General features: G+C 37.6%; 1 protein-coding gene across 3 annotated transcripts in view; it reads right to left on the bottom strand.

Annotated features, from left to right (window-relative positions):
• Window positions 1-18,624, bottom strand: part of FREM1 (FRAS1 related extracellular matrix 1) — a 181,494-nt gene that overhangs the window by 27,132 nt on the left and 135,738 nt on the right. Inside the window, exons 26-28 of one of the 3 annotated variants that reach the window (XM_081278612.1) lie at window positions 15,660-16,074; window positions 11,042-11,243; window positions 10,177-10,321 (exon numbers count right to left, since the gene is read on the bottom strand). In XM_081278612.1, coding sequence (XP_081134738.1) covers window positions 10,177-10,321; window positions 11,042-11,243; window positions 15,660-16,074 — 762 coding nt within the window. Of the gene's footprint in view, window positions 1-10,176; window positions 10,322-11,041; window positions 11,244-15,659; window positions 16,128-18,624 lie in introns of all 3 variants that reach the window. The other 2 variants (XM_081278613.1, XM_081278614.1) reach the window with 2 other exon arrangements.

The raw sequence follows: 18,624 nt of genomic DNA, 5'->3' as shown, positions 1-18,624 counted from the left end.
CTCAATTGGGTTTTGAACTCCCATTTTTACCCCAAATACAGATTGCAGAATCACAACTGTTACATACTCACAGTATTACATAATGGCATATTAGTGACTGTTGTATTCTGCTACCTTTCCTATCCCCTACTATCCCCCCTCCCCTCCCCTCCCCTCCCATCTTCCCTCTCTATCTCCTCTGCTGTTGTTCAATTCTCTCCCCTTTTTCCCCCCTCCCCCTTGCCCCTCATAACCTCTTATAATTTTGTGTATCATTGAAGGTCTCCTACCATTTCCATATGCTTTCCCTTCTCTCTCCCTTTCTCTCCCCCCATTCGTCTTTGTTTACTGTTAGTCAGCATAAATTTGATGCTAAATCTTCTATGCCTCCTCTACCATTTCCTTCTAATTGAAATGTTTGAGCTCAAGCAAAGCAATACGATTTTATTATTACCTTGCAATATTTCCCTTTTTTGGCATGGGAGTACTTGAATGTTTCACTTACACGTTTCTCACTAACCTTGTCCTGGCATTTTTTACTCCCTTTATTTTTATACAACAATATACAGGACATGAGCAATCTTCACCATACCCATTGTTTTATTTGTTCCTCTTTTATTCTGGAGTTACAAAACCTTTGTGGTCACTTCTTAGTGCACTTCCCAAACTTCCAATCAGAGTTGAACTTTCAAGTTTAAATTTATTTTTCACAATAGCTTTTTTTCAGAACTAGAAATTCTGGGTGCTACCATGTAGAATATGAGTTCACACATTTCACGGTCTCCCAGGCTTTCCTAGGGCCCACCAACATCAGGGTGTGTCACAATCACATCCTGTAAATAAAATTCACTAGCAATGGGAGGAATAGATGAATTGTAAATAGGGAAGAGGGGTGGGAGGGAAAGGGAAGGGGCAGGGGATTAGCAAGGATGGTGGAATGTGATGGACATCATTATCCAAAGTACATGTATGAAGACACAAATTGGGTGTCAACATACTTTATATACAAACAGAGATACAAAAATTGTGGTATATATGTGTATTAAGAATTGTAATGCAAAAAAAAGTACATGTATAAAGGCAAAAAAAAAAAAAGAATAGCATTACCTTAGATTAGGTAGAGGGAAGTGAAAGTAGGGGAAGGCAGGGGATGTGGGTATAAGAAAGATAGTAGAGGGCTGGGGATGTGGCTCAAGCGGTAGCGCGCTCGCCTCGCATGCGTGCGGCCCGGGTTCGATCCTCAGCACCACATACCAACAAAGATGTTGTGTCCGCCGAGAACTAAAAAATAAATATTAAAAATTCTCTCTCTCTCTCACTCTCTCTCCTCTCTCACTCTCTCTTTAAAAAAAAAAAAAAAAAAAAAAAAAGAAAGATAGTAGAATGAAACAGACACTATTATTCTATGTATATATGTGACTATATGACCAATATGATTATACAATATGAATACTCAGAAAACTGAGAAATTACATCCCATCTATGTATGATATATCAAAGTATATAAGTGCATTCTACTGTCATGTATAACTAATTAAAACAAATAAAAAATTTAGAAAAAGAAAGAAATTCACTAGCAAAAGGAACTCAGTAACACTGGTTCATATCTGAGGATCATGGGCCTCAGGGAAGAGTACTGTTGGAACATGGGATTATTATAGGAGGTTCATGCATCTATATAAACATACATGTTTATTCAGTCCATAGATAATGAAATATAGTTCCTGCATGCTAGATTTCATAAAATCCTTGACATAAAAATAAGACTTTTTAAAAATGTATAATTTTTTATCTTATAAATTAAATTTATTTACAGAATTATCACCGTGTTAATCTTTTTTTTTTGGGGGGGGGATTATCAGGGATTGAACCCAGGGGCATTCAACCACAGAGCTACATCCCCAGCCCTATTTTGTATTTTATTTAGAGACAGGGTCTCACTGAGTTGCTTAGCACCTCACTTTTGCTGAGGTTGGCTTTGAACTCAAGATCCTCCTGTCTCAGCCTCCTGAGCCACTGGGATTACAGGTGTGTGCCACCATGCCCAGTACCATGTTAATCTTAATGTAATTTTGCCCTGGAAAAAACACACTGACTAAAAACAATGAAAGCTTTTGTATTATTGTACAAAGACTCTGAGAGAGACTGTACTAATGATTAGTGAAGTCTTGGAAAATTTCAAAATGAGATGGTAAATAGAAATCTATGAAATTTATCATAATTTGGTTTTCACTAAAGAAATGCAAATTTCTCTCTGCAATCCAAACATTAAATATATTCATATTTATTACATATAGTTTTATATGGAAAACAAGATCTTTATATTGAAAACCTCATTGATATTTGATGCAACTGAATTTAAATGAATCATATCAAACATGAATCAGATCAAGAAGTATAGAAATAAATAGGTATGAAGAATTACAAGATATCAAGCAACAAGGACAGCACAAATGCTAATAGAAATATGTTGCAAAAAAACTCCTAAAGGACCCCAGTAAATGAGAAAGGAAGAATGTCAGCAAGAGGAATTAGGGGAGAAGACAGGAAGAAGAAATGAGAAGGAAAGGAAGGTGGTGGGGGAAAATGAAACAGATAAATTTGAATGGATTTAAGCTAAGTCTTGGTAAGGTTCAAGTGAATTTCAATGTCTGGTTCAGAGAATCCATCCGTTGCTGATTCTCACCAGGACACACACAAATCCATCAATGCCATTCTGCAGATCCAAGAGACCTCAAAGCCTGAAACTAAGTGCAATCTGATTGCTGATCTAGATCCAGAAGGGAATAATTCAGAGTACTGTTTGGTTTCCCAGTACAAAGGTCTCAGTGTTTGGGAATGCACGTAGATTTCCCAGATGCACCATCAGAGCATTGCATAATGCTTATAGGTTAAGGTTGTCATTACACAGCGTTCTATTTTATTTTCTTAAAACCATTCACTACAAATAATAAAGCTCTATTGAAAAGCCATGAAATTTAAGCCAGGCTATATATTTTCCAGAAAAAAATATTTAAATAGCAAAGCCCTCGATAACCTACAGGATATGTGCAACACATGTTTTGAATGCAATTTTTTTTTTTTGCAATACCGTATCTGAGATCTTTCTATGCTGAGACTGTGATTGCTTAAACTCTAAATAAACACTTGAAAGAAAAATAAGAGATATAGACAATCATTTGGGAATTCTCCCTGCAAGAAGTCAAAAAATTATGTTTAGCATCAGATAAATATCCAGATGCAGGAGTCCAGGAGAGCAATCTGGAAAGTTCTGGATGTGTAGGCATCATGTGCATAAGGGTTGGTTCATGTCTTTACATTTTAATGATCCCTTCATTCTCCCATTACCGTTGAGTAAATCTCATTCTAAGGTCAGAAATAAAGGTTACCAACACACTATATGTGAAACTACATAGCAATCATTTCAAATCATTTAGCAGAAGGTGAAAACTCCTCTCACCCTCAGCACTACTGACATTTTTGACCAGATAATTACTTGTGGGAAGTTGTCCTATGTATTTGAAGATGTTTGATAGCATCCCTGATCATTAAGAGTCACAACCACCAACACTATTTTTAGACATTGCCCAAAATCTCTTGGGAGGAAAGTCACCCCCAGTTGAGAATTATCTCCACAAGTAGTTCTGGGCTACTCATCACAATAGAAAAGCTGGTTCAAAGTAAAAGCTAAATTTTGGCCCCCAACAACCACTTTTGGAAATGGAAGACATAGCATGGAGGAGTTGAGTTAAAATTGGCTTAAAGTTTATGAGATTTTGGATCCTTTTGCGACTCATTAACTCTAAGCAATCAGGTATAAGAAAAGCTGTTTGGACACCCAATTTAACATTTTCACTTATTTGCCAAAGCCTTTGATCCCCTTTATCTTGGCCATCATTTTTTTGGTTGTCATTGTATTTTATTTATTTTTTGGTACAGAGATTGAACCCAGGGGTGCTTAACCACTGAGCCATATCCCCATTCCCCTCAATTTTTTTTTTTTTAATTTTGAGACAAGGCCTTTCTAAGTTGCTTGCTTAAAGCCTCACTTAGATGCTGTGGCTGGCCTTGAACTTGGGATCTTCCTCTTCAGCTTCCTGAGCTGCTAAGATTACAGGTGTGCGCTATCACATTGACCAACATTTTCATCTTCCAAAATACACATCATATATAACCTGTAATCTAGTTTACTTAGATACTATGTGTACTCTACAGAAACACAGGTCTTTGGTTCACTGATGCATTCCAAGTCTCTTGCAGAGTGTGTAGACATAAAAAGTGTTCAACAGATATATGTTAATTGAATGAAAGGATCTTATTTAGCCTACTGTTTCTTAAACTAAGTTGACAATCAAAAATGCTTTTTATTACTTGGAATGAAACCACCGTTTGACCCAGCTATCCCACTTCTCGGTTTATACCCAAAGGACTTAAAAACAGCATACTACAGGGGCACAGCCACATCAATGTTTATAGCAGCACAATTCACAACAGCTAAATTGTGGAACCAACCCAGATGCCCTTCAGTAGATGAATGGATAGGGAAACTTTGGTATATATACACAATGGAACATTACTCAGCAATAAAAGAGAATAAAATCATGGCATTTGCAGGCAAATGGATGGAATTGGAGGATATAATGCTAAGTGAAGCAAGCCAATTCCAAAAAACCAAAGGCCAAGTGTTTTCTTTGATATGAGGATGCTGACTCATAATGGGGATGGGGGAGTGGGCATAGGAGGATTGGAGAAACTTTAGCTTAGGACAAAGGGGAGGGAGGGAAACGGAGGGGGCAGGGGGGTAGGAAAGATGGTGGAATGAGTTAGACATCATTACCCTAAGTACATGTGTATAAAGACACAAATGGTGTGAAAATACTTTGTGTACAACCAGTGACTTGAAAAATTGTGCTCTATATGTGTAATATGAAATGAATTGTATTCTGCCATCATATATAACAAATTATAATAAACAATAATTTAATAAAAAAAGATACATGCTAAAATAAATAAAAAATGTTTTTTATTCCCCAACCTTATTAACATCATCTTTCATACAGCTTTTTAAAAAAATCTAGGCTAGAAGATTCTTGCAAGTTCTTTTTAACACTGACTTACTATGGATTCTTTGACTACTATTACACTTCATTGGGGAGAAAGGTGACATTGATGAAGGCATTCCATCATAAATCACGATTTCTCACACATTGTTTTCTAAAGGGTATGTGTCGTTCTCAACATTTGGCAATGTCCGGAGACAGTGCTGATTGCATTGCCACAGCTGGCAAGAGGCTGATACTGGCATTCAGTGGGTAGAGGCCAGGGATCCTGCAGTGCACAGGATGTTGCCCCACAACAAAGAACTATCCCTTCCGAAATGCCAATAGTGCCGAGGTTGAGAGACTCTGTTCCAGAGCAAGAAATCTGTACTTTCTGATATTTTATTTTGTGACCATTTGATTCATTTACATGAAGGAACTGAAACATCTTGGGTTGAAACACCAGTTTGGGATTTGGGACATTAATCTAGGTTAATAAGAGTCTGTGAAAAAGGTACTTAGCCTCTGTATGCCTCAGTTTCCTTACTTCCCAAAGTGTAATAAGGATGGCTTCCTACTTCAAAGGGGTTAAATGAACCTCCATGAGTGCTAATTAACTATTAGCTTCTCAGTAAAATGTTTTATAGAAATTGTGGTTCAATTTTTTATTATTATAAGTAGATCTTCATTTGTAATCAAGTAGCATGACTTCAGAAAATTAAAATGTTAAAAAATATTCTTTCAAATTCGGTTTAAGATTTTTCAATTCAAAGATGATGCTATTAAGCTCCACAATCTAATGCTTTGAACACCTGTTTTCAGTTTTTTCATTTTCCCTCGATAATGGGGAAACAGTGCTTAGCCAAGAAGCACCATAACGAGTACTCAAAACAAGTTCTTTGGGGGGAACACACCTTGCAACTAGTTATTAGTGTGTGAATATGGTCAGTTCCTCAGTCTCTCCAGGCTCAAGTTTTCATTATCTTAAAATGAGGAGAATTATGCTCATGTCACATGATTAAGATCAAAATTAGTTAATATATATAACGCACCTGTACACAGTGGGTGCTTAATAAGTGGTATTTTCTTTTCCTTCCTCTGTGCTTTCCTAAGATCTAGTCTAGAGACAATCACATTCTGGCTTGCAGGTAATGGGCAGGCATTAGCAAGCCAATAGTTTCAACCTCTTCCCCTACAAGGTGTTTCATAAAAGCTGCTCAAACATTACAAAGTTTGCCTGATAAAAATTCCTTTTTACTTCTTCCATCCCTTTTCTTCCCAAGCCAAGAATGAATATTAGAACAGCCAGGATGTAGGCTGTTAGAGGGAGGATGGGAATCACAGTGGAGAAGCAGCCACAGAGTTACCAAGAACATCAGCATGGATCAACAATTCTTTTGAAGTTAATTATTTTCAGTGGGCACAAGGAAAAGGTTTACATGGAAGATATATTAGGAAAATTGTGGCCTACAATGGTGTTTTCAATGAGCCATGTGAGTCCTGCGTATCTTAATTTGGGGGTCCTGCAGATCATCTTAGGATCCTGCAGATTATCTTGGACTAGAGAATACTCAAGCTTGTGAGTGAGCCACACTTCAGTGTGTCTTCTTTGAGGTCTGCAGGGCAAGGTTCATTTTCATATCTGTTAAGTCTTCCCGTGACCTTGGGATAATCTTTTGAGCCGAATTTCCTTATTGCCCTCACGTGATTATGTTTTGTAGTTTAAATGAGACAACACATGTGAAAGCACCTAGCATCGCACCTGAAATTTAGGCTCATAGCCAAATCTAAATCTTTAAGCAAACCGCCCATGGATTTCAGTGTTATTAAATAATTTCTATTTACAACAAAGTATCTTCCAAATGTATTTGATAAAAAATTTGTTCCCCAAGCTTTTCTGGAGAGGGGATGGGGAATGGCAGTTCCATAGCCTGGTTAGGTTGAAATCTGCTACATAATGATACCCCTGTCTCAGGGATCCCAATCCATGCAAACATCTTGGTGATTCTGGAATGTGATGCAGTTAAATTTAAAAAACATGGAAATTAGTCAGCTGGCAATAACTTGATTAATTTCACCTAAAACAACATTGCCCTATATTTGTAAAATAAAATCTCGACTGATCCTTCAGGACTGACACTACATAGAAATACTACAATAGCATGACACAGCATTTGGCTTATTGATTAATAATCATATGATTGTACAGACTGTGAATCACCCCAGAATCAATTTCTAATTAGAGCTGAACTTTCAAATCCAGCAAATGTTTCCAGAATACTTCTTCAGTCAACTGAATTAACAACAATAGTAAGCATCACCCCAAGTCGCATTTGTTAAGGACTTAAAGTACACAAGAGACTTTCATATATTTTATCTCACTTGTTTCCTCTAAATTGTGGTATTGTCCTGTTTCACAGAAGGTAACTAGGCGAATGAAAGAACTAGAACTCGGATTCTGTCCTTCAGCTCCAAGTCCAGTGGTTTATTATCTATTATCTATACCATAATTCCTAGGGATACTTATAATTCATATTTAAAAACGAAAATAATCTTGACAGGTAAGAATTTTTTTCTTTCTTGCTGCCTGGCCAACCAAGGTCTGCAGAAAAAGAAGGGCAAGGGCAACAAACCTCCTGTTGGATTCCCTTAGTCATCTTAGCAGTTGTTAAAAGTGGACAAGAAGTTTGTTAGTTAGCACAGTGGGAAAACAGTGCACTCTTAAGCCACACTTCTTGGGCTGAATTCCAGCTCCCTCATTCATTAATTGCATTAAGCTGGAAAAAGTTACTTCCCGACTCTGTGCCACAGTTTTCTCATCTGTATGTTGGATTATAATGGTACCTAGCTCAGGTGGTTGTGGTTATTGAATGAATAGCATGAAATAGAGAAAAAAAATTAAATTACAAATGCCAATGACTTACATTGTACATATAGCTAGGCTCTTGCTGGTTGTCTTGAGAAGATAAACCACTATTCAGAACATTGTTTCTTATCAGAAAAATGTGCACCAAGTTCTAGGAAATATTGACTTAAAAATGAGATTGAGGAGGCAGCAAATATTCCAGTAAAAAATTGTAAAGATAAATACTGAGTTCTACCTCCTTCTGCCCACTCTAAAGAAAATAACCTAAAGTGCATCAGAATCAAAACAAAGTTATTTCTGTATTTCGTCCTGGGTAGACGTATATTGTAGCATTGGTTCCAATCGCTTAGATTTGAATTAGAAGCATCTTCAGCCTAGGTACATGAAAACTGATGCCCAGCACAAGCAGGAGACTCTTTAAAATAGCCTCAATTAAGATTATCACTGCACTAAGTAGATTTTGCTGTGATTCTCACATGACTTTTAGGGTTATTTAAAACATAAATCATCATCAAGAAGCAATGTCCTTGGTAACAACAAGGAATAAAAAGGGCACATGGGTGAAGCAATATCAATCTACTGCCACTGCTAGGGAAAAAAGATTACTATCTACCTTACATTCACATGTGGAGGACAAGAGGTCAGCAATTGGTCAGTGACAAGTCTGAATCAATATTATGTTTTTCGAGTTAAACTATTAAAAAAAACTGTTAAACCAAATAATGCCAATTTATCATTTTTGGAATAGAATTTTTAAAAAAGTTTTCTTAAGAATTACAGAATTTATTTGGAGTTGCAAATAGTTGGTATGCTTTCTTTAAAGGATGTGATACTTGTGGAGATCTCTTGGCCCACACCTGTAATTCCAGCTATTCAGAAGGTAGAGTAGGAGGTTAACAAGTTCAAGGTCCAGCCTGGGCAATTTAGGGAGAACATGTCTCAACCTAAAAAAAGAGACGGGGATGTAGCTTAGTGGTAAAACCCCCAGTAGATACACACACACACACACACACACACACACACACGAAATTTATATAGAATATATATAATGATATGAGGAATCCTTTCTCTTAGGCAAAGGCATTTAATAGGGAGGGGGTCATTCATTTTAGTTTTATAACTTCAGGAATATATTTTAATTTCAGAGGCCAGGTCTTGCTTGTTCACGCCTATTTCCCAGCTTTATATGTGCCTGGCATATACTAGCCACTTAAAAAAAGTCTATGGAGTCTATAAATCTGGGCGAGGAACTGTACTTTATCAGGGAAATGGAGGTGGGACTGTGCGAATGCAGTTAAGGGCACCAATTTTTCCTACAAATGACTATAGAGACCTCTGCTGGCAAATGTTGGAACTGCAATTCAGGATGGGGAAGAAAAAGAATGAAAAGTGAGAAGGGTTTCTCAGTTTTCTTCTCCTCCTTTGATCATATTTTATTATAAAGGGACTATAGAAGAACTGTACTCATGTGTAGTTAAGTACATATAAGATATGGTGAATATTAAAACAAGAATGAATAACAACTTTTCTTCGAGGTGTCTGGGAAAGGCATCAAATAAAAAAGGAAAAATCACACCCAAGAAGTAAACTGACCATTTTATGACCATGTGCCAGTTAATCAATCATTCAAGGTCTATATTCCAGAGAAATCTATAGTAGGGAACCAGTCTGTGAAATTACTATAGCCTATTAATCTTGCTAATTCTGAGAACTTGTTATTCTTAGCATTGTACATTTTACATACTTCCAAATGTCACTTTATACCCAAAACTATCTTCCTCCTCACTCTATCTTATCTGTAGTAGACTTATCAACTTGTGAAAGCAGTTTAAAGTATTGGTTTGGTTTCATTTTTGGTGAGACAAGATGTTTGGCCAACCCTTCTTCAGTGCTTCATTCTTCCCTGTCGTAGATATTTTAGGCGACTATAGTTACTAAAATGGTCCTAGAGTGACCTCTGGCTGCAGGTTTACACATGAACCAGCAAGCTCAGCCCTGGATACCAGAGAACTGGCAGGACAGTACCTGTGTGTGTGGAAGTGTGCATTTCCACACACAACATGAATGACACTGTACAACTTGCCTTTAACGTTTCCATACTCTGCGAAGTTATTAGCTTTCCATTAATAGGCAGTAATCAAAAGAAATTTCCTTTTCCAAAATTCTATGAGCTTATGAAATGGTCTATCAATTTATGTTCTTAGATTGTGTTTGAAAAGATCATTTCACTTTTAAAATCAGATACATTTTGGATATTTCAAGCAGGACTTTTGAATAATCAAAAGAATTTACATTTGAGGAGTGGCAGAATTCCCTGTGGGGTCCATGATTTGAAATTCCACGATATCTGAATTTACTTCCAAAGATGGGTTTATGATGTAAAGAATGGTCTTACTGTATAAGTCCTTTTGGCTAAATTTCTCATGGATAAATTCACCTACAAAAAAAGAAATTAATAAATCTCATGGATAATCATCAAAACATTACATTAGAGCTGATAAAACTGTATGGCTATTTTATTTGAAACACAGCTTCAGAGATTAGCCAAAGTACTTTGAAAAAAATAATTAACATTGCTGCAAATTATCTTAAAATTCAAATGCAATGAACTCAAATTAAGCTTTACATTTACTATTCTCCAGAAATATTTGCCTTTAAAAATATAAAAATATTGGGAAGAGTAGCAGGAAGATGTAGTAATAAATATCTATAATTCTGAACCATCCTGTTTAGTTATATATTATGATCATTGTCTTCATAAAGTAGAAATAATATACAATACAGAAAAACTGTTAGGAAACTCATTTTTTTTAAAGAACACATATCATTTAGAATTCATGACAGAAGTAAACATTAGTTACAAATATGAATCTGGCCCTGGCACTGTGGGTTCTTCTGAATATATTACAATCTGGCTGTTAAAAAAAAAAAAAACTATAAACAGCAAACAGCTGTATATCAGTTTCTGATTCTCCTGTCAAGGTGAATTTAGCTTCAAACCCTCTTTAGCACCAATATTGATTTATAAGCTGCACGTATCAATAAGCCCTGGAGAGTGTTTACCAAACGGACCTGCCCTTAATTAAATTACTCTCCAGTCCTGCCAGCCACTGGGTATTTTAAAATGGGCAGTTAAAAGGATTAAGGAAGCCAGTACCTGTTGTTGTGTTCTCCAAATGTCCGTGTAGTGGGCCTCGTAAAATCTTAAAGATTATCTGATGGTCCTCAGTGTCAGGGTCCGATGCCTTCAACACTCGGGAAGTGATGTAAATCCCATAACAGCCGTTTTTCAGGAGTCCCACTTGTGAAGGGGAACGCAAGAGTGTGATCCCGGGGGCTATTTTATCCAAATGCTCCACCTGAATCATCAATAATTATGTACAATGTTATCCAAAAAGGTTTCCTCACCCCATGGGCTGTAGGGCTTTCATGGTCCAACAATGACAAACTCAAATTTCAGATTGCTCATACTCATTTGTTGATTTCTGCTGAAGACTATCTAGTTCACAATATCCTCAGTGAATACCAGTGTCTGGAACAAAAGCCAAGTTTCTGCCAAGCTAAGTTTGTCTAATGTCTGACTCTCCCACAGGATGTAAGTTGCATGAGGGCAAAACACCATGGCTCAAGGCCTGGGCCATACCAAAGCCCAGGGAATATTCCTTGAACAAATACAAGAATTACATTGCATACTTAATATTAGTACAACAAAAGGATTTCCATATTTTTTCAGTGTTCAATGATTTATAGAAACAGTTATAAAGGTTCAAGAATACATAGATTTTTTTAACATGCTTTTGTTCAAATGGTGAAAATGTTGAATAAAAATAGAAATTCCATAGAACTGTTATGGTTTGGATGTGAGGTGTTCCCCAAAAGTTCATGTGTGGGACGACGCAAAAAGGTTTAGAGGAGCAATAATTGGGTTATGAGAGCCTTAACCCAATCAGTGAATTAATCCCCTGACAGGATTAACCAAGTGGTGACTGGTGGTGGGAAGGGTGCAGATGAAGGAGGTGAGTCATTGGAGGTGTGCCTTTTGGGTACATATTTTGTTATCTGGAATGGAGTCTCTCTCTCTGCTGCCTGTTCATCGTGTGAGCCATTTTCCTCCACCACACTCTTCCGCCTCACCTTGAGCCCCAAGGAATGCAACCAGCTGTCTATAGACTAAGACCTCTGAAACCATGAGCCCCCAAATAAACTTTTCCTTCTCTACAATGGTTCTGGTTAGGTCTTTTAGTCACAGCAGCAAAACAGCTGACTAAAACAATAAGAAAATTGTGAAATGATTTTTTTTCATACTTGTTTCATTGAGAATGAGGACCACATGACACAAAGTAGCTTGGTTTTGTGAGGACGTGGAAGGGCGATCCATCATGAGTGGGAACAGGAGCATGTGTTCTAACTCTACAAAGGACTTCGTCCAGGTGTGGTGGCATGGAGCTCAGTCCATCTTGCAAATGACCGTGGTTGTTAGGGATGAACAGGTTTGGATAAATTAACACAAATTCAACATCAGTACTAGAAAATGGGTACAAGAGTACTGCCATCATTCAACCCACTCCTAATCTCACAATTCCTGATTTTTTCTTACCCCCAAATGATACTACCATAAACCTTAGTTCACCCTAGTGAACCAAAGAATTCATGTCAATGGTAACATCCTACATATTCTCGTATATTATGATAAGATGAATAAGTAATAATAAGTTATTTTTCAGTTTTTCGAGAGAAGCTCCCACCCCCATGATGGCCAGTAAGAGAGATGGCTCATGGACAGAGTGCCATGTAAGAAATCCTCGAAGACAAACAAGAACTGAATGTAGGATGGTTATTTTAATTTTTTTGATGTCACATTTTCTTTAAAAGCAAGTGTTAAAAATGTAATCAATGCTTGTTGTAGTGTTTTGTTTAAAAAATAATAATATCTGAACTTTAGTTACATGGTCTCCTGTTGTGTCTCTGGGCATTCTCAGGCTCAAATATACCCTCGTCTTATTAAACTTCTGGCTTCTTCAAAAGCAGGTCTTCTGGATCAGTATACCAGAAGCATTTTTAAATGCTGGAGGGCAAGACTTTTAAAACAGGCTACATCCCATGATAACTTGTGTTGGAATTATGCAAAACATCCCACCTATGCCAGAACCATAGAACACAGGCAGACTCCTTTCTCCTTCACCCCAAACCCTGTCCCCCTCTATAAGAGGACTACAGGTTGCATCAATATTGGTTGATGGACACGATAAATGTTAGGTTATGCCTGCTGGTATCAGTCAAGTCCATCTGTGGTTTGCATGTATTCTTGCCCTCCATTACCCAGGTACCACCATAAAAGTTGTTCACTCATGCTTAGTAGATTTATTTGGACTAATTCATCAGTCAGTGGCAGTTGAGGTCATATTGTCTCAGCAGAAAGAACTCTTACAGTCAGTAGACAAGGGTGCCACCTCTCCTACACTGCTGAAAGGGCCTGTCACTTCCTAACCGCGTTACCACTACTCGGAGAGAGCAGGAGCTTCATAGGCATTTGGGAACAAAGTATGAGGCTCTTCTCATGAGGCTTTTACACATAATAATACTGTTTTTTAAAAGAAAACCTTGTTATTTTGATGGAAAATAAGCCTTACAACATATATCCAACATTTTTTCTATCAGTAAATTCCACAACTTCCAAGAGATAACTCTATTATAGCAAGGTCCTTAAAACAAGTTGCTGGTGTTGGGAGAGACCTGATTTAAGTTCTGGTACGTTCTCCAAACTCTACCCCCCTTTTCCATCTCTGCTCTGAACTATAGGAAGGAACTCTTATGTCTGCACACAGAATTTATAACTCTTATAAATCTGCAGCCAAACAGACCATAAAATTATTCACTGTTGCAGGTGACACTTCTCAAACTGGAGTGGAAAGTGAGAAATCAAGAAAAAGATACTAATGACCCAAAGAGTGGGAAGGGACTAATAACAATTAAGACATTAATTTAAAAATAAATGAAAGCAATGGTTTTTTAAAGTACAACTTACTTCTCACATATTGTATCAGTGACATCAAAACCTTCTCTTCTTTCCCAGCACATCATCAACTCCTTACGTTTCCCAGACCTCCCTCATGCCAAAGACAATCCAGTACCTACTCGATGTTACCATGACTCCCTGCCTTAGATAGAGACTGTGAAGGTTAATTGTATGTGTCAACACTGCTAGGCTCTGCTTTAGAGGCAATTAACGTTTTAATCAGTAGACTTTTGAGTAAAGCAGATTGCTCTCTGTAGTGTGAGTGGGCCTCATCCAATCCATTGCAGGCCTTACAAGAAAAGACCAAGTTCCCGCAAAGAGGAAGGAACTTATCCAAGAGCACCCTTAGACTCAAGGCTGCGACATCATCTCCTGCTAGAATTTTTATCAGCCAGCCTGCTCGAGGTATCTTGGATATGCCAGGCTCTGCAGTAGCATGAACCAGTTCTTTAAAGGAGATCAACCTCTCTCTGTGTCTCTCTCAGACTTTCTACATGTATCTATATTATCTCTATACCCATAGATAAAGGTATAGATATGTGCATACTGTGTATCATTTACACACATACACACAAACACACAGTCTATTCTGTGTTTTTTTGGAAAATTCTAACTAACATAGAGACTAAAGAGCAAGGAAAAAATGGTTATTTTACTAGTCAGAGAGTACTCTGAACAAAGAGGCAAAATTATATATATTTTGCCATTGGTGGAAGTGTGTAGAAAGGGGTGAACTCCACCCAAGGAGGGTAGATTCTAGGGTTGCAGAGCCAGAACATACTTGATGTGCTTTGATTAAAAGAAGAAAAACACACTGTACCCTTCAGGAATCATTGTAAAAGTCAACAAAAGTGGAGGTGTAGTGCCAGAGAAAGAACACAGAATTGGGGATCAGAAAGACTTGAGGTCTTTGTACGTATTGGATCAAATTATTGAACTTCTGAACCTCAGTTCCTTCATCTCTAAAATGTAGATAACAAAGCATACTTCATAGGACTTTTATGAGAACCAAATGAGATTCATGTGAAGTGGGTCTGATCTTCAGTTAACAATAATTGTAAGCTGCTGCTATTATTATCTTCTTTATTGTTGTACAGGTAATAGAAATTCTTTCTGTCTCATAAGTTTTCATATGTTTAGTTGAAAACAGAAGGCTGGGGATATAGCTCAGAAGTATAGGGCATGCTTAGCACACATCAGGCACTGGATTTGATCCTCACTATACATTTGCACATGTGTGCCTGTGCAAGTACACACACACACACACACACAGGAAAACTGTAAAATGCCAGTAGATGATATGGACCAATAAGCATCATAATAATAGCATAGTTATTCATGTCTTATAACTGAATATCAATTATGTTTCAGGCAACATGCCAGTGCCTTGGACACCAAATCTCATTTAATTCCTATCACAGTGCCGAAGGCATGTTTTTCAAGGAAGGAAAGGTAGATCCAGCAGAGCTAAAGAATCTTTTAAAGTCACACAGCAAATAAGTGACAAAGCAGGAATTCAAACCTAAGTTTGTCTGACTCTGAGGTACATGTTTTTGTTCCTTTCTATACTACTGCCCACTCCTAAGGTCAGTCCCTAGGCCATATACAGGGACCACATTGTCTTAGTCACATTAATGTGCCTGGCATGCTGTAGATGCACAATCCATATCTGACTGGAAATGGGAAGGAAATAAGGAAATAAATGTTGAAGCTACTTTCCTCATATCCCTGCCTGGGACTGCACAATCGCCATACTTACCTGAATGGTGAATGGAACAGGCTCTTCTCGCACCCTCCCATCCACAACAAAGCCTTGGTTTGTCCTATCTGTGGCCATGAAAGTGAAATGGTCAATCTGGGAGCTGCCTCCAGAGTGCTGATAGGCCACATTCCCGCTGTCCACATCCCACTGGGTGAAGTTGTGTCGAAGCAGTACAGTTCCCCGCAGGTAGAGCCGGCCGTGCTGTGGGAGCTGGACCAGGAGGAAGGTGAGGTTTTCGGCAGGAGTGTCAGGGTCAGTCAGCTGGAGGAGGTCAGGAGAAAGCAGGCCCATGGCCCCCTCGGCCAGCCTCATCCCCTTGTTCCTGGTGACCACAGGCAAGGCTCTGTCTACAGTCTCCAGTGTGATCTCAAACACCCCGTGCTTGGTCCACAGTCCATTGCTGACGATGAATCTGGCAAAGAGAGGCAAGGCAGCCTTCAGCATGGATTCTTGTGTCACCATCTACTGGAATGAAACGATAATAATACACACCTTTACTAAAAGATATGTCGTACTGTGACTCATTAGAAAAATCAAGGACAGATCTTTCAGAAGATGCCTTTCTATCATTAAACCAATCACTGGGTAACATATAAATTGACCATTCTACGACCAAGTGTATTTTCTCAGAAACTTTGGTGATAGATTCTTGGGATGGAAGAGGTAGGCTTGTCACTACTTAGTGTTATTCCTTGTCCCAAACAGGAATTATACACATAACAACCAGACCCATTATAGGAGTTTTAAGGGTATACTCACTTTATGTAATTAAAATTTTGCAACTGCACTTTTTCTTGGAAATGTTAATAACCTAAATTTTTAAGACTGAGAGTTGGGGAACCAATATAATGAAGAGCTGAATAGACGGAATTTGCTTAACTCATTCTATTTGTGTTTTCTTGGTAAATCTCCTAAAAGAAGACCACATTAATCAGCCATGTACTCTTACCTAACTCATCCCCCCTTTCTGGTTCTCATTTTCCCTCTTCCATAAATTTCATGGAATGAGTCAGATGATCACCAAGTACCATTCAACTCAACAATAATATAACAGGTGCTTGTTTCTTATGGTTTGAATGCTCTTTTTAAAATGTGTAGAAATCAGAAAAAGAATGTGTAGGAGTCAGAGTAGACAAGGATTTTTTCCCCTGATTAAAAGAAAGATTCAAAAATTTTGTGGGAAATCATGAGGAATGTAGGAGATGGACTGGGACTTGAACTCAGATGTTTTGATCAACACCCTTTGATCTCATAGAGTTTCTAATAAATGCTGGTTTAGCAATCTACCAAGAAAGAGTTGTGGCACCTGAGCACAAATGCAAAATTATAAAGAGAAAGCTGAAAGGATACACATTCAAGGTAAGTCAATCCTCTTATAACCTTGGTCTTGTGATACCGTAATGTGCTTTTGTGTATTTTGATCACTAAAACATACCCTACCCACTGCAATCAGCCTCACAATCATACTAATTTAAATGATCTTTATAACATTTCAATGTAGTATTTAAATTTCAAAGAAAATTGAGTTTGCTATGAAATTATACAAACAAAACCACAATATTAAAACTCCAAAAAGTTAGGAAATCAGTACTATCAGATGAGATTGACAAATGTACCATAGACCAAAGAAATGTATTTAGAATTAATCACAGAGCTGTATGTTGTTATGGTTTGGATCTAAAATGTCTCCCAAAGTCTTACATGCTCAGAGGTTGGGCTTGGGGGTTCTGACTTCATCAGTGGATTAATGGGTTACTGGAAGGTGAGACCTTATTGGAGGAAGTAGGTCACTGGAGATGTGCTGAGGAAGGCTGTCTCTCTCTCTCTCTCTCTCTCTCTCTCTCTCTCTCTCTCTCTCTCTCTCTCCCAGCTATCCTGAACTGGGCAGCTTTCCTCTGGCCCTGACCTGCCATGATGTCATGCCTCACCTCAGGACCAGAGCAGACCATGGACTGATCCTAGAATAAATAGAATAAACCTTTCCTCCTTCAAGTTGTTCCTGTCAAGTATTTTGTTCATAGAAATGACAAGCTGACTAACACATACATCTTATTAGTTTTTCCTCCATGTACAAGAGTTAGAAATATTCATGAAGGAAGGATACCCTCTTATGTTTACTCATGTAAAAATCTTTTAAAATATTGTACTATAATATAACATTAAATTATATAAAACTGTCTTTAGCAGGTTTTTTTTTTAACTAGAGAAAGCATGGGTTATATTTGTTTTACTAACCTGGCAAATATGACTAACAAATCATCTTTGCAATTATGTCTCATCCTTCAGAGTTCAAGGTTTGTTGCTTTAATATATATATTGGACTTTTATTTTTATCTGTTGAACCTCTATTTTTATTTATTAATTTATATGCCATGCTGAGAATCAAACCCAGTGCCTCACACATGCGAGGCAAGTGCTCTACTACTGAGCCACAACCTCGTCCTGTTGCTTTACTTTTGACCATGATGGAACCTGAAACCAAACCAGGAGAGCACAGCAAGTCACCCAGCCTGCCTGTACAGGAGTCCAGGAGAAGAACAATTAGATAAAAAGTAAAGGGAGAGGAGGCTGGCTGAGTACAGATTTTGCTTTGAAGGCTAGGCTAAAGTTTTTGAGCTTTTAAATTATCTAGTTACTAAGACTGCTTACAAGGAAAACATGTGATACATAGAAAAAGGAATGTGATTTTTTTTTCCTTTTTTATTTATAGAATCATTTTTGTACAGTTTGAATAAAGCTATTTAATACCCTCAGAATTTTAGACTGAGCCAAATTAGTTTCCTTAAAACAAATCAATCAGTTTTCCTTTTGTAAAGCTAAAGCTTTGATTAATATATCCTAAGCAAATTGTTCAATTTTGTTACTGGAGTAAGAGGTATTTATAAAATTAATTTTTTACAAAAACAAAAAGTGCACCTAGAAAACATCTGTGTGTTCTTGAAACTTCTTACTTGAATCACCC

Source organism: Spermophilus citellus, assembly GCF_964194105.1.
Source record: "Spermophilus citellus genome assembly, chromosome: 2".
NCBI classification, from domain to species: Eukaryota; Metazoa; Chordata; class Mammalia; order Rodentia; family Sciuridae; genus Spermophilus; species Spermophilus citellus.
Note: the sequence above shows the minus strand (reverse complement) of the source record. Positions and strands in the feature narration are given on the sequence as shown.